This window comes from Cataglyphis hispanica, chromosome 4 (genome assembly GCF_021464435.1).
Source record: "Cataglyphis hispanica isolate Lineage 1 chromosome 4, ULB_Chis1_1.0, whole genome shotgun sequence".
NCBI lineage: Eukaryota > Metazoa > Arthropoda > Insecta > Hymenoptera > Formicidae > Cataglyphis > Cataglyphis hispanica.
In genome coordinates, this window is record NC_065957.1 from 3,564,193 (window position 1) to 3,586,811 (window position 22,619).

A 22,619-nucleotide genomic window follows, 5' to 3' on the forward strand; every position below is an offset into this window, starting at 1 on the left:
AACGACATAACAGAATATTTATATATATTTTTAATTATATTTTTATGCATGCATACATATACACTCATTCATATGAAAATAAGTGTATATATTAAGTATAGAATATATTTGAAAATTTATCTTCGCATAATAGAAGAAAAAGAAGAAATATTTGAACCTTTTCATCTCGTAAATATATGAAATGCATCTATATTAAATCTAATTCTGCAGAGTATACATACCCATTTTATTTCAAGTTACTTTTAAATTCATTCAGCAGGATCGATCCTATAACCATTTTTTCACAATTTATGCAAACTTCCAATTTCTCAGTATCAATGAATTTCGCTGTTATCAATACTAGCGATTTAGATGCTAAAGTATAAGCGGCAAACCTGCATATATTCATTGTACTTAGTTCTTTTTTAATCTTAATTATTCAGATAAAAACTATGTTAAAAACATACAAAAAATATATTACAAACAATATTAACTTTATGATAAATGTGTATGCTTACCGCATGACTTCATCCTCATTCGGTATTCTCGCAACATTCGCTGTCTCAAAGATTTTTTGAGGAAGAGCACTTTTGTTTCCAAAATAAGGTATCTTTGCAATATGTTCATTCATACCTTTTAATTTGGCTTTCTCTGCATTGAACATGCTTTCTGGCAAGGTCACAGATCTTATTATCTCTCCGATTGGTGGTTTGATACTGACCAGACATGAGTGTTTCTCATCGTTAATTGAAAAATCGATGTTGAAATTTGCTGGTTGAGTAGAGTCATTAAAATTAATACCGAGTGTAGAAGATAATGTACCGTTTGTATCAAGAATTGGTATTTGCATAAAATCGTGAATAAACATTCCCTTTTGCAAATTCTGAAAATAATATAATACGTTATTTCAATATAATCATGATATTGTATGTTAAATAATATTAAAAAAATTGTTTACCTTATTTCCTATTTGAATTTCTTTAATAACATTGTTGCTTTCATTAGAAAATGTTAATTCGATATTAACCAAACTCGAACTAACTAAATGTTGCGATCTTGTAAATCTATATTCAATTTTTAAACCATGCCCTATGATACTATTTAACAAAGTAGTCTTTTTCAACGGAACATATGATGTCGACACTTCTTGAACATTTTCCGTAATTATTGAATTAATTGGAGTAAGAAAACCACCCAAACTAGGTGTCATCACAGGAGTCATTGGAATAACTGCATAAAACAAAATATGTTAATACTACAAATTTTTTAAAATTTATCTGTCTCTTGTTAGAAATCTCATTAACCTCTTAACTAACCATCATCTAGATCTAATAGTAGATCAAAATTGCTTTTCGGTTTTTCTTTTGTTTCTTGTTTGATGACTTTTGATTTCTCCTCTTCGCTCTCTTGAGTCTCGCTTTCTTCTTCTTCGGAATCCGAATCTTCACTGCTCGATGATTCACTCTCAGAATCATCGGATTTTGTTTCATTTTTCTTTCCAATGCCAATCTCAGATTTATCTGATTCACTTGTATATTCTGATGAATCGCTATCCTCATCTGAAGAGTCGGTGGATGAAGAATTGGACGATTGATTATCTGATTCTAAAAGTAAAAATAAAAAATTAAAATATATAGTACACAAACAGAAATAATATACAATGTTAAACTTGTTTATCGGTACCTTTACTTTCAGCAGCAATACTCTCCTCGTCGCTGTAGAATGGTTTTTCCTTTTCCTTGCTCTTTTTTTTCTCCTTTTCTTTTCTACTGTATCGCTCTTCTTTATGTTCCTGCGCAATTGACGGTGCGACATCTCGCACGGATGGATCTTGCGTTACTTCCGGGAATGGTGGTAAAGGCCGATAACCCGCGCATGGCATGTCCAGATAGTGGGATAAAGTGCCCAATTGATATTCCGAATCTTTAAATCTGGACGTTAATGTCGGCGCCGGTTTCGGTGTAAGGAAAATTTTTTTCGCGAACTGTGGTAGTTTCTTCGTCTCATTGCCTTCATCTTCGAAGATGAAGTGTCGCAGGAAACGTGCGCGATCTCTGATATCATAATTTTGATCGTACTTGGCGAGTTGGAAGACATACTGACAAAACAGTTTCGTTTGTACAGGATTATTTAAGCATAATTTCACGGCCAGATTTAAGGTTTGCAATTTTACTATATCTTGCTCGTTCACGAAACTCTTTGCCATTTTTCGGAGCACGTCCGGCGCTATCTTAGGAACTCTATCGGAGTATTCGCCTAGAAGCCACAAAATAGAGGCTCTGGCTTGTGGTACTGTAATGAAATCCATTAATTTCGCCATATGGCCAATTATATCTTTATGCTCATTTGGCTGCGTTTGTAGGAGTTTTTTTATTACCACTACACTTTCCGCCACGATAGCCTCTGTAAAAAAATAAAAATTAATGCAGATAAGATATATGACACTAGACATATGATACAAAATATATAAATTGATAAAAATTTACCATCTCTATTACTTAATAAAGATACTAATCCATTGAGGCATGTATCAGTTACTTCTTTGATATTGCTTGCACATCTGCCGATTGCTTGAATGCTAGCACCAACAAATTCTTTATCACTACTAGAGATATATGTTTGAAATTCTCTCAGTATTACACCAATGCTGGTTTCAGTTGCTAAATTTGTCAATATGTCAAGTTTCAAAAGTTTTATGTGAGTAGGATCCGAAGTCCGTACGAAAAATGATTTCAAGAAGGGCTCAAACATACCCTGAAAAACACAAAATAGTGTAAATGTGCCACATAGTTATATATTATAAATTGGGTTACCATAGATTAATTTGTATTGTATTTTAGAGCACTATACTTACATTACCTTTCTTGTAATTGATATACTCGCGATACAGTGAAGTACAATACTTTGCACTTCTCTATGACATCTTAACAATCTTATTAATGCTTTTGCAGCAGTCATAACTTCGCTTCTGGGTGCTGCATGATGATATAACTGAGCAACTGCCATTACCACAGATGCATTTCGACTTTGTAATAAGGGTTTTGTATTTCTTAATAATAAACGATGATCGGGATCTAATGTAAACTTTGATTTCTTCGCATTAGAAGAATCAGAATCAGAATCGTAAAATGGCCGATTTTCATCTTCATCTAAATTCTGCGAAATATTATTTAAATCATTATTTTTAAATTAATTAAATTAATTACTATTTCACCAAAATATCTTTGAATATATACTTACATCTGTATTTGGATCAACAAACTGTGTTCTAGCATATCTAGTAAGCATGTTAACGATAACCACTTGGCCCCATTCATCAACATCTACCAATAAATTACATAATTTTCTATAATTTTTATGGATAAGATCTATTCTTTCTGGACACACTTCCTCAAAAGCCATTACTGCTGAACCCACTACAAGAGTGGTTTTGTCAGAGAGCAATTTTTCCAATACACTTATCAACTCTTCTTTTTGTTCAGGATCCAATGAGTATAATTTAGGAATAGCATGAGCAGCAGTTTTTCGTACATATGGTGACATATCACTAGCTGAATCTTTAATAGCAAGCATAACAATAGGTACTATCATGGAAACCCGTATACTGGACAATACTCTTAGAGCACTTGCTCTTATTAACTGATTGGGATCCTTCAGAGCTCTTTGAAATGTTGATATAGACAAAAGAGCAAGATCTTGTTGATCCTCTGCATAACGAACTAGATAAACATATACCAGCTTCTTTACTTCGATATTCTTAGATACTACATTTTTTACAACAGCTGGAAATAATTCTGATGCATCTCTTCCTTTGGCTACCATCTGAAGAAAAGAATCAGTTCTAATTCTGCTAATATCAAACTGTTTATTCTAAATTCAAATTTATATATACAATTACCCCAATTATACGTTTCATGGCTTCCAACTTAAGCCCATCCTTGTTACTATCCAGCATTTCCTTCAGATCTTCATGTCTAAAATATGTAAAATACTTTTATGAAATTCTTCGTCTCATATTATATCTATATCCAACACACAGGTACAGTTTTATATATTTGTATTATACAGAAAGAAACAAAATGTATAATATGTAATAAATATATAATATGTATAATTCTGTTCAATGTATAAAGTATAATAAAATTTCAATGTGTAGTTAGAACATTTCCCAATTATCACTTTATGATCTTTCAATCAAAGATCTTATAATCAAAGATATACATCAACGTGAACTAATTACTTCTTATAATCGGAATGGAAAAATCCGCCGGAGGCAGGATCTGTCGCGAGATCCGCATCGCCCGCGCTGGATGGCCTTTCATTGCTATAAGAGCCGCCGTTATTGGATAACGTATTTGCGGCTGCCGTCAACATTCTTCTTATGCAAGATAATAACTCTTCTTTTTATGAGATAAATTATGAGATTATCCACGCGTCCCAAAATACTCGCTCCCCAAGCTTTTGACAGCTGCAGTCCTCAGCGAGCAGCCATGCTGATATACATATTCACATTCCACATCAGTGATGCCAGAGGATGGAGATGGAGTCAAGTGGAATCAACTTGCTTTCAAGCCTTGAGTCTCCATTTTGGTATCACTGATCCATCACATCACAGCCATGGCATCGATTTTAAAATATATAGACGTGCCATTAGCTGTCAAAACTGAACAATGAATTATATATATGGATATGAACTTGGCAAGTTGAAATTGGGGATGATGAGTCGGTTAATTAATATTATAATTGAATATTCGAATATGTAACAGAAATAATGCATTTCATAGATTAGATTAGACCAGCAATTACGTATTAGAAAAAAGAGAGAAATTATAACTACACAATGAATTGATAAAAATATAATGAAAATTTTCAAGTTCGAGAACTAGCTTTATCGATAATCTCGTAATAGTAATTCCGTTAATGTCATTTGATGGCGCTACCGTTGCATATGACGCGAAACAGAATTGGAATATAAGAGATCTGGGTTCTCTCTCGAAAATATTTCTATACTCGTACCGATGCTTCGATCATCCCTCTCTCTTGAGCGAGCGTTTCCTGCGTTTCTTCGCTGTACGAATGTTCTTCGCTGAAACGCAGTACAAGCTCTGTGATCATATATTTACCACGCCTGCACCTTTTTACACTTTCTGCAGTCGAAATATCGGAGGTGCAAAAAGTGCAATGGAATAAAGCGCGAAAATAAGATATTGCGTTTCCAGAGAATAGAGAAGAAAATTTTTTCTTATTCCAACTAATTGCGGAATAAGAAAAGCAAATGTACCGAGTGTCTCGAAGGAGTCAAGTGACTTGATCAATTATATTCGGCTACTGCGAAGCGTTGTTTCTTCAGCAAAAATGAAAGGCTGTATTCAACGTGACGAGGAAGGTAAACCAATCATAGACAGCAATGGATTCGTTACAATTACATGCGAAGGTAAAATGGATCATAAATATTTTTATTTTACTATATATATATAATATATCTATATATAATATAGCTAAACTTGCATAATACTTATGTTGGTTTTGCGATATATTCTATGTGTACTTAATTCTAGTAATAAATTATAAATAATCATTATAAAAATATATACATTTGCATGAATGTAGAAGACAATTTGGTATTCCAATTACATCTGTCAGAAATTGATGAAAAAGCTGAGCAAATGTGCTTCAATGTCAATGGTAGAGATGTATATATTGATGTTTATCCATGGGAAATGATTGAAAATGATTCGGAAAACGATAAAATAGAAATATCTGAAGATGATAAAATCAATGTCCCATCGACAAGTAAAAGTGGGAATGCGCATTTTCCTTGGTGTGACGCCTCGACAAAAATCTTTTTAAAAGAATATAAACTTAAGAAGGAACTGGTAAGGAATCGAAAACTAAAAAATATGAAGCTAGCATATCAGGAAATATCCAAGAGTTTACAAGATAACGGATTTACTGTATCTCCTTTGCAAGTAGAAAATAGATTCAAAACGTTGAAACGTGCTTATAAAAATATGATAATACATAATAGAAGGAATGGAAGGGGAAAATATATCTGCAGCTATGAACAGTAAGTTTGTTTCCAATAGCTTTTTGTCTATAAATTAGCATTCATATTGCAAATTAGTATATTAAAAATATTTGCAGAGATTTAGACGAAATCTTTTCCAAAAACTTTTTAAGTGATGATTCAGAAATGAAAGGAGAAGAAGCCATAGATTCAGAGTAAGTTATAACTTGTCAAGTTAAGGTTTACAATTTAATTAAAACTGATCATATAAAGGTTTCGGAAAATTATTATTAATAATCACATTGACTTACAGAAATGCTACATTCAATGCTGAAAGAATACATAATTCTGGCAAGAATAATGAACAATATGCAAGATTGGAAGCTCAGCATATGAAGCTAATTGATAATCTGCAAAACTATCAACGTATGATGAAGAATTTAATCACCAAGACAGACAACAGAAATAAAACTTGCAATGAAACACAAAATAAAATCTTACAAATATGCATGGAAATGCACGAAACGCAGAAAGAAGCATATGCTCGTGCAGAAGAACAGAGGGAGAAAGCTAATCTACAGAGAGAAATAAGAAATAATTTACTTGAAGAAATTTTAACAATCCTAAAGTCTAGAAAGGAAACATAATATCATCTATGTCAGATAAGCAAATGCATAATGTCTTGTTAATATTTTTAAAAGTTGCAAAATACTAAATTATTTATTTTGTTAAATGCAAAGAAATCCTGATATGTTCTTTGTTGTATATTTTATAATTCTGTTACAAGAATAACATTTTCTTATCTGGCAACTTATAACAGATTGTATATTTATGCAATATTTTTTTACGTATGTATATGTATATACATTAATATGAAAGAATTGAAACTTATTTTTTATGGAAATAAGAAAAACAAATTATGTAGACAAAAAGACAAGGTTCTCGCATTCACCAAAAATTTGAAATCAAATTTTAACCTATTTTTTTCTAAATTTTTCATAAATTAGTCTATATTATTAGTGTATACAAGATTTATATTTAATATATTTCTAATAATGTCGAAATGTTCTAATACCTTTCAGCTTCTCAAAAATATTTTGCATATAATGTTCTAATTATTTTACCACACATTTTTATATCAGATGTAAATATGTCCTATTTAAACCATTCTCATTTGATACCATATACGAAGAATACATATTGAAATGCACGCAGTTTTATATTACTCAAGTTCCTATTTCCAAAAGTCGAACATTTGACACCGCGTTCGGCAGCACGTTTAAAAGCTAAAAGTGTTATTCTATCTTTGTTATTTACTAAAAGTTGAACAAGGACAAGAGCACACTCATAACGCTAAAAGCGTGTTTGCCGAACGCACTCAATATACTGATGCAATCCAACTGTTCGTAGAAACCAGGTTTTACGTCTATGACTAATTCGTATACTTGCTGTCGCTCACATGTCTCGCGGTTGTGCGCTAACATATTTTCTTATTTATTGACATATTTATTAATTTATTGATAACAATGATCATTTCGACGAACGAGAATAATCCAAATGCGTTAAAATTGATTATCGCGGCTAAGTTAAATCAGAAGACTTTTACTCTTAAAATCGTAAAGCCTGGCGGTGAGTCCATTAACCTCTTCCTATGTTCACTGTTATAATTAACTTGTAATTAAATAAAATTTTAGAATTAAGAGATATTTAGAGAATATAGATTATATATTCTTTATTTTACTATTTTCAATTAATACATATGTAGCAAGCATGTCGTTAATAATCCAATTCTTTCATGCAATAATATCATATATTGCATTATATACAGATGCTGTTTTGGGTCGTTTACCGACGCTAACTATACCTTCAGAATTATCCTTATTCAGTATCTCTTCAGCATTGCGTTTTCTATTGCCTGTACCTAAAGAATTGGAGGTCCTCAATAATAGATGGTTGGAATGGGAAGTTTCTCAATTACAGGTATATAATTTTATGAACATATTAAAAGAAGTTTTTTTTTTCTTTTTGAACATTGGGATATATTTAAATCTAATATATATTTTACAGCCAACTATATTAAATCATACAAATGTGAGGACTTCCAAAATTTTACAGAAAAAATCAGACTTATGGTCTTTATTAAAAGATCTCAATAGTGAATTACAAGACAAACAGTACTTAATTGAAGTATGAAATGATATGAAAACATTTTATTGTTTTATTTAAATATATTTTATATTTCTTATTTTTTTTTATGTCTTTGATTTCTTTTCAGAAACATAGTAATTTATCACCAGCAGATATTTCTATTTGGGTAAGTCTTTGGAGTACCATATTACTTACAGATATCAAAGATGATATTTCCAAGGATTTGACAAATGTTTCTAATTGGCTAGTTAATATTGAGAAGCAACTAGTTATTCAGGTATAAACAATCATTACACTATGCAATTATTATTTTATAAACATAGATTTGATATATCATTAATTTATTATGAATATGCAGGAGTCTATTAAAGAGTTTCCTTTGGAGAGAGGGGCAAAGGCTATTGCAAGTATTGAAGCTGCCTCTTGGTTTCCTGTTAATATAGCCTCAAGTAGTTCACAACTTCGCGAGTCAGTATCAAGTGATGTAAGTATTTGGCACTTTATATATGAAATGAATTATTTAATTTTAAAAACAACCAAATTAATTTTTATATCTGAGATTTCTTCTTGGTGTAAGTAATTCTATTTATAAACAACAAACTTGAAACACAATTTGAAGTTTATCAATATATATATTTATTTAAATAATTTTAGATTAGTCCAACTAAAGAAAAAGAGATAGAAGCTGTTAGTCAAGAAGAACTTCGTAAAATAGAAAGTAACTGGAATGCCGGACAATATCCAGAAGTCCAAAAATATACGTATCCCATGTAAGTTGGATTGATTGTATAAATTTATACACAATATACATGAATTTATGAAATTAAGAATTATTTAAGAATAATTATGTTCTTTTTTTTAGATTGCCTAAAAAAGGTGAAAGGAATGTATTAGTAACATCAGCTCTTCCATATGTTAATAATGTTCCACATTTGGGAAACATTATCGGTTGCGTTCTTTCGGCCGATATTTTTGCAAGGTTTATATATAAGTACACATAAATATCTATAAATATATCATAATTTGTAATACTACTAATGCAATATTATTTTCTTGACTTGTACAGATATTGCAGGCAAAGAAATTACAATACCCTTTTTATAAGGTAATTATTATTTCTTTGGTAATATAAAAAAATAATATCTGTAATAAATTGAAATAATTTAATTTTAAGTGGGACTGACGAATATGGAACTGCGACTGAAGCGAAAGCTATGCAAGAGAAAACAACTCCTCAAGCTATTTGCGATAAATTTTTTGGCATACATAACGATGTTTATCGTTGGTTTCATATTGGATTCGATTACTTTGGTCGAACTACTACACCCGAGCAAACAGAGTAAGAGAGAATAGACAAAATAATATTAGCAAACTTTTTTTTTTTTTTTAAATTCTTGTTTGTTTCTTTTTTTATTGTTTCTTGCATTCTTTCAGAATTGTTCAAGCATTTTTCCTAAAAATAAAATCACAAGGTTACATATTTACTGAAATCGTGGAACAGCTACATTGCGAATCTTGCAATCGGTTTCTCGCCGACAGATTTGTAGAAGGCATGTGTCCCAGATGTAAATATGAGGATGCGCGCGGTGATCAGTGTGACGGTTGCAGTCATCTCATGAATGCGGTCGAGTTAATAAATCCTCGATGTAAGATGTGTAATACTAGACCTGTCGTTAAAAACTCGACACAATTTTTCTTAGATTTACCCAAAGTAAGTTGTTAGTTTATTATTAATATTGTTTATAATATTGATTACTTCAGTGATGCATTTCTGATAAATACAAGTTACAAGTGCCATTTTCGTACGTTGCAGATAGAAAATAAATTGAAGGAATATTCCGCTACTGTGGAGAAAGGATGGTCCAGCGTTGCGAGAGTGGTTTCGAAAGCGTGGTTACGCGACGGTCTTAAGCCGCGTTGCATAACTAGGGATTTGAAATGGGGTATACCGGTTCCAGTAGAGGGTTTCGAAAATAAAGTGTTTTACGTTTGGTTTGACGCCCCTTTCGGATATCTCAGTATAACAAAGAGGTATACCAAAGAATATAAGAAATGGTGGCAACCTCCTCAGGATACGAAAATCGATTTGTGCCAATTTATGGCAAAGGATAATGTTCCGTTCCACGCGATAATGTTTCCCGCTTGTTTGCTAGTGGCCAATCAAAATTATACGTTGATCAAATATTTAATGGCAACTGGTACGATATCTCCAAAGAATACAAAAATATACATTTGTCGGATGCACTTTACTAACTCTATGTCTCTGTCTTTATGTATCTTCAACATTTTTTTTTTCTTAATTATATTTTTCGAGTTTATACATTTTTCTTTTTTTCTTTGTATCTTATCTGTTATTCGCTTTTATCATTTCTATATCATTTTTATATGAGTTTAATATTTATTCCATTTTAGAATATCTAAATTATGAGGATAAGAAATTCTCCAAATCCAGAGGCATTGGCGTATTTGGAACTGACGCCAGAGATACTGGCATTCCATCGGACGTATGGCGATTTTATTTAGCCTACATTAGACCAGAAACTCAAGATTCCACTTTTAATTGGGTGGATTTAGCCACGAAAAACAATAGTGAATTATTGAATAACCTTGGCAATTTTGTCAACAGGTTTGTAATTGTTTTATTTCTTGGTATTACAACAATAATTAACATTATTAACCTGTTATTAACAGTCCCAAAATCTTGTTACGGATAGAGCTCTGGTATTTTCTGAAAAGTTCTTCAACTCTACTGTACCACCGATAGAACGGCCGGAAGAAGCTGATTGGACCATATTGGCGTTGGCACAACGCGAATTGTCATGTTATATAAACGCAATGGAGCAAGCTAAGTTGAGAGATGGTTTGAAATACATATTGGCGATTTCAAAACACGGCAATCAATACATGCAATTCCAACAACCGTGGGTAAAAGTTAAGGGAACCGATGATGACAAGTAATATCATGAGTTTTAACTATTATTTTGTGTGTTTTTGAATATTTGTTTTTGAATTAAAAAATATTTTTATTGAAAACCAATATAGGAAGAGGGCTGGAACTGTCATTGCAATTTGCTGTAATTTAGCCTGCCTTTTATCTGCTCTTTTGGCTCCCTTTATGCCCTTTACAGCTCAAGAATTGAGATCTCAACTAGGATTGAGTACTAAAAATTATGGCTACATTCCCGAAACAATAACAAACATGTTACCTACTTGGCATAAAATTGGCAAACCCAATCCACTATTCACTAAGATTGAGGATCAAAAAGTAGAAATGTTACGCAAGAAATATGCTGGACAACAAGAGACTAATAATGAAATGTCAGCAAACAAAGTTTCCGATGAATGTGTCGCATTAGAAGTCGCTATCACGAAACAAGTTAGTAAATCTTTTTTTTCTATCTATGAAAATCATTTCCTTGCATCTTTTGTATTTTCTAGGGTAATTTAGTAAGAGAACTGAAAGCGAAACACGATAAGAGCGTCTGGCAACCTCAAGTAGAAATCTTGTTAGACTTAAAGAAAAAGCTTAATGATCTCAAAAGTAACACAAATGCACCTGAGAAAAAATTACTAGTGAAAAATAAGAAAGCCGAACCGATACACGTGCCAGAACAAAACGGAGATGCTCTAACAGATGTAGCAGCATTAGAAACGGCTATCGCAAAACAGGTATTACATATAAAAAACAGGATTTTTTTTATAACAATTACGCGCTCGATTTACATTACACTAAACTATGTCGTAACTTTAGGGCAATCTCGTGCGAGAATTAAAGGCCAAGGAAGATGGAAGTGTGTGGAAGCCACAAGTGGAGATATTGTTGAAAATGAAACAGCGTTTAATGGATCTCACTGGAATAGTGCCAGCCACTGTCGATAAGAAATCCAAAAAGAAAAAATAATTTTTAACTCATTTCTTTTGTAATAAAAACGAAGTATTTCTTTTTTTATCACGTTTTTTTCTCTAAATTATACATTTAAATTATCGTATTTATATCATTTTTATGCGTAAATAAAATATTTACGCATTAATAGTATTCAGATAAAAGTATATGTATGTGCATCGCATTTAATATGTTTATTATAGTCTACTCGCGCATTGTGTGTTGGGAATTGTAAGAAAGGGATCGTGAAAAGATATTTGTATTTAATTTAAACATATATTCATTCGAACTATGTCTACCTGTATGTAATGATCTGATAAATAATTTGAAACATGAAATTGAGAATTTTCTGTTATCTAAAATTTTATCCATATTTTATCGCTGCATCATTAGAATCTTGTGAAAAAGAGATTGTTTGATTTTTGGAAAAATCAGAGTGCTCTTATCCTTAGATGAGGTTTTAGCCTTGGTGTTGTTTTTTTTATGTTTTTCTATTTTAATGTCAAGTGCTCGTTTCGAATGCATTGTATAAAAGACAAATTGTTCGATCCCAAATATAATCAATGAAATTATCATTCCGAAAAGCAGAAGAAACAAAATTGGCGCCACTTCATAGATAGTCACACTGGAGACGAAGAGTTCATCGCTTGGACAATAAGGTCTTCTAGCCGATCGGCGGTGTATCTCTCGTCGTCGAAGTCCTGAGGTGGATATCCTTAATAATCTAATGATATCAACATGTCATGTCAAATAAATTTCAATTTGGGATATTTATTCCTCATCTTGAGGAATGTGAAAATTATTGCAGATCTAATACATTATGAGAATATACTTACGCTATTTTGCTGATTTCGTGAAAGTGACTTTTAAGATTGGACCACAGGCCCAACTCGGAGGGCTGTAATAGATGAACTTCCGTGAGCTGACAAATCATTTGCTTGTCGAACGCTTGTTCAATGGACGGATAAATGTCGTCTGGATCTGCATGGAAAGCGAAGCCTCCTTTTTTTATTCTCTCGACGCCATCCTCAATCGCGATAAATCTCTTTGATTCTGGTATAGCATTCCAAATGTGCCTGAAGTATTGTACGTCCGGTCTTTGATTCTAGATTTAATATGGAACTAAAGTTTCATTAAGCTTAAAAAAATCGGAAATTGTTATAGCAAGATGTGCTTTTTTACCCGTAACAGAAAGTCGAAGAAAATATTTTTCTCGGCCGCAAATTGCATCTTGCTGTGCGCCAGCGAATAAAGAGAGTCGTTCATCTTCTGGAGAGGCTCGTTTAATCTAGCAGACACTATCGCCGCCGAATAATAATTATACACTAATAAACCGAAGACTGTAATCTGAATCAAGGCAATTCGACTGGCCGACTGATCGGTGAGAGAAGGAAAACCTGGTCGCGATATAATGAATAACAAAAAAGCGTAATATATATGTATTTTTACTATTATGTATTGTATAATTGTATGTACCTTGTTGACATAATGCGGCGATAGTAATCAACGCTGAGATGCTGTAGCCATAGTCATTAGCGTGCTCCAGCTTCAATATAAAGGACAGGATGAGAATGGTAATCACTACAATTACAACAATCATGCACCACGTATCCGCTGCGAATGGCTTCAATATTATCCAAGGTTTCATCTTCATCGCTGGTATAGTACGAAACATGAAGCAAGAACTAAATAAGAAATTATAGACTGGTGGATATTACATTAATACTTTATCATAGATATTGGCAAATATATAAGTTTTCTGGAAGCCAGATTGATCAACTTCATTTTTAATTAAACCAATTTTTTAACTTTAGTATCAAAGCAATCATATGCTCTCGTAAAATTAAAAAATTAATAAAAAAATTATATAACTTTGATGAGACACATATCTCTATGCATTTATTATATTTTTTATTTCTCTTTATTCAATTATATTTTCTCTTCATTGGATACTGTTTACCGCGTGGGCCATTGTTGTAAGATGACACGCGCATATCCATATCTCTCAAGTGTCAGGATGGACGGAAAGTAACCCAAATCGGCTCCGTCGCTCTTCAGCATGCTCATTACGGGACCATTGGTGTCGTTCTTATCCCAATGATTGATCTCGATGAGATCCATGCTACGCGCGAAAACGTTCGTTGAGCGATTAATGATACATACGGTGTGGAATAATAAGCGAGAATATTTTTAGACGTTATTATAATCTTGATTACGTGAAGTTAAACATATCGGAGACATGCGAGAGGAGACTGTATCCGAATTTCGGCCAGTTATCCATGATCTCGAGACCTTCGCCCTCCAAGTAATCCACCAGCCTCATGTTTGCCGGTCTATGCTGTACCTATATGAATATATATATATATAGTAAACAATTACACACTTTTTGTTAAACTTGAGACTTACGATTCCGGTCGATTTGATACGTAATCCATGATAATTTCGTCGCCTATTAATCTTTGAATCAGTTAAAGTGATCGCGAGTCCGCTGTTCTTTTGCCAAGTACCGAGCTGCGTGACATTAAGTATTCCGCCGCGCATTTTGCAATGATTATACACGTCGTACAAAATATAACCAGAATCAGAATTCGGTAATAAGATCACGAAATCCGTAACAATGCTAAAGACGCTATCGTTCAAGCTCTGTAAACTCCGATTCAAGTTGTTCCCCAGAATCAGCCAGTTATATGAATAATCAAACATGCGATAAGCCGAGGCCTAAATATTTAGATTTTATCTTTTATTTAATTTTGCGATAATCTTTTTTTGCGATAAAATAAAATAAAAATCAGAATTTTTACTTCGTCAAAAATGCCGCTGACGTTCTGATTTGGACATCGTATGTCTAGAAACACACCTAAGGTGCGTGTAGTGTCAAGATATTTCAGAACATTGATTTGGAATCCAGCCGGTTTAATCGCTGTAGACATCCCAGCATCAGTTAACAACTTCATCGTAAGAAAATCGTCTGCGAAGAAGATTATTAAAAAGAAGGAAAGAGAGAGAGAAAGAGAAGAGATGCTATTGTTTATACTCACCTTCCACATCTCCGCAAGAGAATCCTACTACTCTTGTTACTTTTTTGTAGACAAAATAATCCCGAATGATGATACTTGTTTGTGCGTACGCGAAAATAATAAATGCTTGCGAGAAAAAAATGCTCGACAGATGCATTCTTGAGACTACGAGGTTGTTGCGACAATGCTGTAAGCACTTTGTCTCATCTTCATTCTATATGAAACGCTGGAATTATTTCAAACTCAAGACGATAATACATTCGAGGCACATAGAAACGATTTGCGGAATTCGAAATCATCTATAACTCGCGTAGGTCGATTGACATGACAGCATAATCACAATGGCTTCCGATACTAACCGTGTATACAGGGTGTCTCGCTGTCTTCGTCGTTTATTTCGCAGTTAGATTCTTCGACTTTAAAACCGATCTCTGTTTAACAAAAATTTCTTTAATTAATAGCTTTTAAATTTTGCGAGAGAAAGTCGCGTTTAGACGATTTATATGTGACAATTAATATATTAAAAGGTTTCCACATTGTCACCGAGACACTCCGTATACATCACACGTTCGGTATTTCCTCTCTGGTTTCAGAATTTCTTATTTTTTATCCCTGTTCCCTATCAATTACCACTTAAGTTGAATCTGTTACAATCGATTTGCTTGTCCTCCTATCTATTATTCGATTGTTTTCTACGAAAGTATTCATAGAAAAGTTTTCCCGGGAGCTATTTGCAATGCAAAGCGGCTTTATTAGAGCAAAATATGACAATGACTGGAAAATTACATTTGTAGCACATAGTTTATCTCTCTCTCTCTCTCTCTCTCTCTCTCTCTCTCCTTTTCTCTACGTGAAATAAGTTTACGATAACGAGACACTAATGAATGAACTAATTATAATATACGACCGACTTGTAAATATTTTACTTCTCAAGGCGAGAGAATTTTATTCGAGCAAATTGTGTTTGCTCATACCGGCTATCTTCTCTGCGTCATTGTTCATCATCGATCGTCTCATTTTCTTTCTGTGCGAACATATAATTACGCTGTAGCACCTAACTTTCCATACAAAAAGGTGAGTGTTTAATTTACCTCATGGATCGATAGTAAACAATATTCTCGACGATGCATATTCCACAACCGACGAGCATACCGAAAGCTAACAGAATCAAAGCCGGAGCTGTCTCATATATGGATATGCTTCTTGTGGATAATGTATCGAGCTGGCATTGAGGCTTTCTGCTTGACCAATATTTTATCTGACGATCGCGTAAACCGGTGTTGAACATCTTATACAACCTGCAAAAAAATTCTTGGATTTTTTGTTACGGCCTTTTGTTGCAAGAAAAATAATAAGAGCTTACCCGATTTTCGCCACTTCGGTGAATTGACCGTTGTAACTTGCGTACATACCCATGACGGATTGCTTGAACAAATGAATCTCCGTCAATTCACAGATCTTGCTTGGATCGAACATTTTTTCCACGTAGGGATACGCCGTATTGGGATCCGTGTGATAGGCCAAAATACCTTGACTGACTTGTTTCATACCTTCCTCTATCGGCAAGTATCGTTTCGACTCCGGCAATGGATCCCAGCGTTTCTTCCTGAAGTAATCCGATTCCCAATTGAGTTTCTAAAAATTTTAATATCAAACAACATGCAAGCATGCGTTTCTAGAAAATTTAATGTTTCCATATGATCTAGAAATACACACGTACATATAAAAAATAATTTAGATATGGTACAGCCTCTGCGGCGATTCTTAGATTACTATCTGCGAGGACCGTCACAGAATCTTCCATCATGTCGAGTGGCTCACTTAAACGAGCCGACACTATACTGGCCGAATAATAATTATACATAATCCAATTGAAGACAGTGATCTGCAAAAGAGCGATACGACCTGGGATGTGTTTAGGAAAGAAATTTGCACCTGTATAAGAGATATTATTGTTAAATTGACAAAAAACGACTTTTTGTTATCTCTCTGCATTCATTATTTTATACCTTGTTGAGCGAGAATGCCGACGGTAAGAACTACAGCGCCCGAATATTTCTCTTGCTTGCTGTCTTCTTCACGTCTCAATATTATTCTCATTATAAACATAAAGATTATTATAAATACGGCCCATAAGTACCAAGTATGATTGGCGAGCGGTTTCAGAAAGATCTCGAGCTTAATTTTATTCGAGGGAGTGGACAGCAACATGAAACAGGGTCTGTAGGTAGGAAAAAATCCATTATTTATTAATTAAAAGATAACATATTAATACCTTCTTAACTTCAAATTTTTGATACCGAATCGGCCACGCCGCGCCGATAAGAGTGGCGTAATCCAATCTCTCAGATACCATAATCCTGGGATTACTGGCGAAATCGATGTAATTCCTTTGTAATATCTCGAATATTAAGCCGTGCACGCTATGACGATCCCAATAAATAATCTCAGAGGCGTGTACGCTTGAAAAAGAGCTTTTTAGAATGACTAATCAGCAAAAATACAAAGACAAAAATCTATTTTTAAAAAAATACCTAAAATTAAAAAGATCGGCAGTATGAGTTATCATTGCATACGTGAATTTATGCATGCTGTCCAAGGATCTGGTATTAATATCGTGCATATAATCTTCCAATCGCATATTTTTCGGCCTATATTGTATCTATGTAGTAGATAATAATTATAGAAATTTATATTGTATGTAATAAAATTATTTTTTTTCTTGTTCTTACGTTACTGTTTTTTCTTGTTATTAATCTTAGAGCATATATGCTCTAAGTTACTAATACATATATTTTCGATGATATGAAATACAAACCACGCCTGATATCTTCAATGTCATTCCATGCATGTTTGCCCTTCTGTGGATCAACGGTTGAGTAAGAGTAATGACAAGACTAGTTTCTCGTCGCCACGAGCCTAGTCTCGTTATATTTAACGTACCACCGCGATATTTGCAATGATTATAAACATCGTACAGATCGTAGTTGCTACCGTTTGTTATTGCAAGCGCGAAATCGGTAATTATGCTGAAAGCGCTGTCATTCAAGTACGACACACTATCATTTAACTTCGATCCCAGAACCAACCAATGATATGAATAATCGTACATGCGATATTTAGATGTCTAACAAATACAAAATATTAATTCTTTCCTTTCTTTTTCTTTCTATATTAGAAAAATAATGATATTATGTATATTATTTATCAACTCTTCTAAATTCCTTTACCTCGGCGAAGATAGTTGCGGCGCTTTCCTTATTGCGTTGACAACGCAAATCCAGGACAATTCCTAAGCCCCAAATCTCAGTACGCAAAAATCGTTTTATGTTGATATTTGTATCATGTTTTCTGACGATCGTAAATATACCGGCTCTACTCAATGATTTAACGAAATGAAAATCGCCTACGATAAAGAAAAAAGAAGAAAGAGAAATAGAGAGACATTCTTTAAGAAATATAGTTATATATAAATTTTATATATAAATTTTTTTACAGACAATTTGATTCTAATATTTTAAGGGATACACCAGACATACTCATGACGTCTCCACAAGAGAATCCAACGACATTTCGCACTGTCTTGTGCACAAAATAGTCACGAACAAAATCGCTGTCTCCTGCGTTAGCATTAGAAATAAATCGTAGCAAAATAAAAAAAAGTATTACATACATTTTACTGTAATTTATTTTTTGAAAGATTGCAAATGTTACTGTATAAAAAAGTTAAGCTATTTAAGAGATTTTAAACAATGCCACGTCTGCTAATACGAATACGAATGAAGGAAGTAACTAACAAAAAGAGAAATATAGCTCGATTAATTTCGCATGGATCGGTTGCAAAGCTTGTGTCCTGAATTTTTCAGCATTAATATAATATTGAATATATGATGTCATGTGTCTGATCGTTTATTTATGTTTCGTCGCAATGATATCGAGTTCTGTCAGGAAATGGGGACTATTATAAGAAATGCAATACTGTTGGACTACATATTAAACAATAAATTACCTGTGACATTGATTAATTATTTACGTTCATGTCTAATGGCTAAACACACAAACTATTTGTGATAAAATCTAATAAGCACCTCAAAATAAATAATATGTATAATAAAAATTGTAAATTATTAGTTCATTCCCGCGAGAATATTCTGTTTCGATCAATAGATGTGTGCTTCATTAATGCTGAGAAACGCAGTCTTCTTTGTAACGTAGGAATTAATAATCTGTAAAAAATAGAGATACAAATAAATAAGTTCATGTATTGGTATTCTAAAGCAAATTCTTTAAAAACGTGCAAGAAATATAGAAAAAAAATGCTTGAAGAAAAAAAGAATAAAAGAAAGAGATCATAACATAAAATGACTAAACAAAGAATTTAAAAATTAATATCCTTTCTTCTTAGATCTTCACTTATTTAATTGATTATTACCGCTTGGATTGCATCCAATGGACCAAATTCTCTATTATGCAGATCACGAAAGACAGCATAATGGAGACGCTAATAAATACAAAAATTGGTACAGCTTCATGGATCGATAGTGGTTCAGCAACCAAGATATTCTTTGGACAGAATGGTTTCCTCGCAGACCAGAGTTTTAATTGTCGCTTATGTATGCCCATATCATATATCTTGGTCAAGCTTCAATAGTATATATTAATGAGAGATGTAGTAATCTACTTTCATTACATATAAAGATATAAAAATGTATATTTAAACACACTAAAGTGTCTATTTAATGATGCCATTACAAGAGTAATAATAATAATATAAATAAAATATATATGTATAGTGTATTATATTTTTTTTTTTGAAAACCGTTCTTTTCATTGTAATAATAATGACGGATAATAATTTTCCTACCCGATTCTTAATAACGGAGTAAATGGGCTTCTGTATCTGCCCCAAAGGGCCAGGACGGCGCGAAAGAGATGAACTTCAGTCAATTCGCATATCATTCGCGAATGGAAATGCCGTTCGATGTACGGATATGCTGACTCGATCGACGTGTGATAGGCCAGAGTGCCCTCAGCTACGCGATTTAAACCTTCCGCCAATGGCAAATATCGCTTGGATTCCGGTATTCTGTCCCATCGTTTCGCATTAAAATATCGTACTTCTTCCTCCGGTGACTTCCGGTAATACAAAAAGACGAAATCAAATGCATATAGACTTTATACGGATATCATACAGAAGAATATGTATATATTTTGAATAAAAAATAAGCTTGATTTTATTGTAGATTCTTTTTTTATAAATTTCATTACTTGAATTATAACAAGGTATCATGAAAGTGTCTACCTGCAGAAAAGAACGAATATATGGTGTAGACTCGGCCATCACTTTTAAATTACTATCTGCCAAACTGATCAATGAATCATTCATTTTTTGGCCTATGTTTTTTAATCGATCCGACACAATGCTCGCCGAATAGTAATTCAGAATCAACACGCTGAAGAGCATAATGTGTATGAAAGCTATGCGACCCGCATAACGTATCGGAACAAATACGGAGCCTGCGAATAAACTTAATCTATCGAAAGTTCTTTATTTTATATACATTAATTAACTCAAGAAGCTATAAATATTTAATATAAATGATTCATATAAGAGATTCATAAGTACCTTGCTGAGAAACAGCACCTATGGTAAGAAGAATAGAAATACCGTAACCTTCCGTCAAACTCCGAATACCTTCCTGTCTAATCAATATTACCAGAACCGACATGGCAACTATCATTGTACAGAGTATCACATACCATACTTTAACGTCTAACGGTCGTAAAAATTGCTCCGTCTTCATATTTGCTGAGGATATTGTACGAAATAAAAAACACGATCTATGAAAAGTATCAGAATAAGCATGTGAAATAACTTGTACATAATATTGTATATTGCGAAATTACGCACCGTATCGACCAAATTGGACCGATAATATCTCCCTTCCGTGATCTTTCACTTTTCATTACGATTGGACTAGCCGAGATATCTACCATTTTTTTCTGAAAAGCAACAAACATAGGCGCGGAATTGTCTTGCTGTTTTTTTGGATTCACCTCCACAATTTCCATACTAAAAAGAAACATACATGCATAGAAGAAAGGTCTTGAAAAATGCTCAAAAAATCTTCATTGAATCTTACGTGAAGTTGAAGAGATCAGTCAAGTACAATAAGATTGTGTACAAAAATTGGGATCGACCGTATTTCGCCTTCATGTCTGGATTCAACATAATATCTTCCGTTGACAAATTATAGAATGTTTGTGGCAGCTACAAAAAAAAATTGACAATAAATTATATTTTGTATTCGTTTTGTGCGTATGTGTATCGTAGAACATTTTTAATTACTTACTAAAATTCCCACTTTGAGTTTCATACCGTGCAAATTAGAGCGTCTCTCATACTTCGATTGCTTCAGTCTGATAGCCACACCATATTTCTCAGTCCAGTAACCCAAAGCGGTTACGTTTAAAGAGCCACCGCGTGCTTTGCAAGGATTATATACATCGTACAAATTGTAACCAGTGAGAGATGGTATGGCAATCGTAACATCAGTAACTATACTAAAGGCATTATCATTCAATAAACTGACAGTGTTGTTCAATTTTTCCCCCAAAATCAGCCATTTATGCGTCTCGTCGTACATAAGATATTTTGTAGCCTAATCAATTAAAAAGAAATTAATATCTTTAAAAATAAAAACTTTATGCGCGATTGCAACTTCGACATTCACGGTTTTATTATCTTTCGTGACCCTTGTCTGCTCTCTCCTTCTTTGATCGCGCATCTTGATACATACATATTATTTTCTTACTTTTACATTATATTTTCTTATTTTTATATAAATTCTCAATAATTAACATACAATCTTTGTAATAGTTAAAGTTCTCTTAAAGAATAATACTTTTACCTCGGAATATAATACGGTGTAATTATGAGTGTCGCATCGCGCGTCCACGTAAATTCCTATATTGCGATAATTACTCTGTAAAAGTTTCCTGAGAGTTGATGATCCAACCACAGATTCGAGATTCCACATGGATGCAAGTATAAAGACATCATTGAATGTCTTCGCAAATTTCACGTTGTCTGTTACGCGGAAAAGAAGCTTTGCTTATAATTATATATATGTATGTACGTGTGTTATTCAAATATTTTTACGCACTTTCGAGACTCTCACAAGAAAATCCTACGACACTATATATGCCTTTATGTATAAAGTAATCTCGGACCATGATGTTGTCTTTCATGCAAGAAACGAGAAAAAGACGTGACAAAAACAAAAGTTTCCATTTTCCACGAAGCATTTCGTAAGCCGTATGGATTGCACAAACATATAATATAAAGAGTTTGAAGAAGGAAATGATATGTGTTCTCTGTCCGCATCAAATATTCAACGCACAAATCTTTTATGAATGTTTCATTCTAAGTATTCAAGATTTGAAATAATAATCTTCTCGATCGATTTATTTAATACTTCTATCTATCTTAAACCTACGTTATTAAATTTATTAAACTTATTTTTCTTTCTTTTTCTTTTGCACATGCAATGCTATTTTGAAGTTATCATATATTTTTGAACTC

The 22,619-nt window shown here is 33.1% G+C and overlaps 5 protein-coding genes across 5 annotated transcripts; 2 read left to right on the forward strand and 3 right to left on the reverse strand.

Annotated features, from left to right (window-relative positions):
• Positions 1-7: 7 nt before the first annotated feature.
• LOC126848832 (AP-3 complex subunit beta-2) lies at positions 8-5,139 on the reverse strand. Its single transcript, XM_050590069.1, has 11 exons — positions 4,996-5,139; positions 4,220-4,642; positions 3,878-3,953; positions 3,220-3,801; positions 2,839-3,135; positions 2,466-2,733; positions 1,663-2,382; positions 1,296-1,583; positions 938-1,209; positions 498-862; positions 8-374 (listed from the first exon to the last, which is right to left on the reverse strand). The coding sequence occupies exons 2-11, from the start codon at positions 4,351-4,353 to the stop codon at positions 227-229; spliced, it is 3,150 nt and encodes a 1,049-aa protein (XP_050446026.1). The 5' UTR covers positions 4,354-4,642; positions 4,996-5,139; the 3' UTR covers positions 8-226.
• A 139-nt stretch (positions 5,140-5,278) lies between these two features.
• On the forward strand, positions 5,279-7,126 carry LOC126848839 (uncharacterized). The gene is made up of 4 exons (XM_050590078.1): positions 5,279-5,413; positions 5,590-6,046; positions 6,124-6,201; positions 6,300-7,126. Exons 1-4 carry the CDS (start codon positions 5,335-5,337, stop codon positions 6,631-6,633), a joined length of 948 nt encoding a protein of 315 aa, XP_050446035.1. The 5' UTR covers positions 5,279-5,334; the 3' UTR covers positions 6,634-7,126.
• A 276-nt stretch (positions 7,127-7,402) lies between these two features.
• LOC126849309 (methionine--tRNA ligase, cytoplasmic) lies at positions 7,403-12,355 on the forward strand. The gene is made up of 16 exons (XM_050591015.1): positions 7,403-7,615; positions 7,815-7,966; positions 8,054-8,173; positions 8,262-8,411; positions 8,493-8,618; positions 8,789-8,904; positions 8,997-9,113; positions 9,201-9,239; positions 9,309-9,473; positions 9,569-9,845; positions 9,948-10,332; positions 10,547-10,760; positions 10,849-11,088; positions 11,177-11,510; positions 11,573-11,803; positions 11,886-12,355. The coding sequence occupies exons 1-16, from the start codon at positions 7,513-7,515 to the stop codon at positions 12,033-12,035; spliced, it is 2,919 nt and encodes a 972-aa protein (XP_050446972.1). The 5' UTR covers positions 7,403-7,512; the 3' UTR covers positions 12,036-12,355.
• Position 12,356: 1 nt separating this feature from the next.
• On the reverse strand, positions 12,357-15,620 carry LOC126849315 (ionotropic receptor 75a-like). The gene is made up of 10 exons (XM_050591031.1): positions 15,570-15,620; positions 15,056-15,465; positions 14,819-14,985; positions 14,424-14,735; positions 14,234-14,361; positions 13,978-14,139; positions 13,494-13,702; positions 13,200-13,414; positions 12,854-13,122; positions 12,357-12,741 (listed from the first exon to the last, which is right to left on the reverse strand). The coding sequence occupies exons 2-10, from the start codon at positions 15,189-15,191 to the stop codon at positions 12,393-12,395; spliced, it is 1,947 nt and encodes a 648-aa protein (XP_050446988.1). The 5' UTR covers positions 15,192-15,465; positions 15,570-15,620; the 3' UTR covers positions 12,357-12,392.
• A 221-nt stretch (positions 15,621-15,841) lies between these two features.
• On the reverse strand, positions 15,842-22,579 carry LOC126849282 (uncharacterized). The gene is made up of 16 exons (XM_050590969.1): positions 21,388-22,579; positions 21,178-21,305; positions 20,946-21,107; positions 20,661-20,875; positions 20,337-20,551; positions 19,899-20,167; positions 19,467-19,676; positions 18,265-18,409; positions 17,853-18,161; positions 17,569-17,696; positions 17,335-17,496; positions 17,044-17,255; positions 16,755-16,969; positions 16,398-16,669; positions 16,126-16,332; positions 15,842-16,058 (listed from the first exon to the last, which is right to left on the reverse strand). The coding sequence occupies exons 1-16, from the start codon at positions 21,679-21,681 to the stop codon at positions 15,980-15,982; spliced, it is 3,222 nt and encodes a 1,073-aa protein (XP_050446926.1). The 5' UTR covers positions 21,682-22,579; the 3' UTR covers positions 15,842-15,979.
• Between the last annotated feature and the right edge of the window lie 40 nt (positions 22,580-22,619).

What these genes read in the sequence shown, in the direction of transcription:
- LOC126848832 (XM_050590069.1), bottom strand. Translation starts at nt 4,353, where the DNA reads ATGTTGACGGCAGCCGCAAATACGTTATCCAATAACGGCGGCTCTTAT. An exon ending in TTGTTGATCCAAATACAGAT is followed by an intron (nt 3,136 to 3,219) that starts GTAAGTATATAT and finishes AATATTTCGCAG; the next exon opens with AATTTAGATGAAGATGAAAA. An exon ending in AAATTCAAATAGGAAATAAG is followed by an intron (nt 863 to 937) that starts GTAAACAATTTT and finishes TATTATTTTCAG; the next exon opens with AATTTGCAAAAGGGAATGTT.
- LOC126848839 (XM_050590078.1), top strand. Translation starts at nt 5,335, where the DNA reads ATGAAAGGCTGTATTCAACGTGACGAGGAAGGTAAACCAATCATAGAC. An exon ending in CGTTACAATTACATGCGAAG is followed by an intron (nt 5,414 to 5,589) that starts GTAAAATGGATC and finishes GCATGAATGTAG; the next exon opens with AAGACAATTTGGTATTCCAA. An exon ending in GAAGAAGCCATAGATTCAGA is followed by an intron (nt 6,202 to 6,299) that starts GTAAGTTATAAC and finishes ATTGACTTACAG; the next exon opens with AAATGCTACATTCAATGCTG.
- LOC126849309 (XM_050591015.1), top strand. Translation starts at nt 7,513, where the DNA reads ATGATCATTTCGACGAACGAGAATAATCCAAATGCGTTAAAATTGATT. An exon ending in AGAAGCAACTAGTTATTCAG is followed by an intron (nt 8,412 to 8,492) that starts GTATAAACAATC and finishes ATGAATATGCAG; the next exon opens with GAGTCTATTAAAGAGTTTCC. An exon ending in CAAATATTTAATGGCAACTG is followed by an intron (nt 10,333 to 10,546) that starts GTACGATATCTC and finishes ATTCCATTTTAG; the next exon opens with AATATCTAAATTATGAGGAT.
- LOC126849315 (XM_050591031.1), bottom strand. Translation starts at nt 15,191, where the DNA reads ATGCATCTGTCGAGCATTTTTTTCTCGCAAGCATTTATTATTTTCGCG. An exon ending in TTACAACAATGGCCCACGCG is followed by an intron (nt 13,703 to 13,977) that starts GTAAACAGTATC and finishes TTTCTTATTTAG; the next exon opens with TTCTTGCTTCATGTTTCGTA. An exon ending in CGCCGCATTATGTCAACAAG is followed by an intron (nt 13,415 to 13,493) that starts GTACATACAATT and finishes TATCGCGACCAG; the next exon opens with GTTTTCCTTCTCTCACCGAT.
- LOC126849282 (XM_050590969.1), bottom strand. Translation starts at nt 21,681, where the DNA reads ATGTACGACGAGACGCATAAATGGCTGATTTTGGGGGAAAAATTGAAC. An exon ending in CATTGAAGATATCAGGCGTG is followed by an intron (nt 17,697 to 17,852) that starts GTTTGTATTTCA and finishes TCTACTACATAG; the next exon opens with ATACAATATAGGCCGAAAAA. An exon ending in CGGCATTCTCGCTCAACAAG is followed by an intron (nt 16,970 to 17,043) that starts GTATAAAATAAT and finishes TCTCTTATACAG; the next exon opens with GTGCAAATTTCTTTCCTAAA.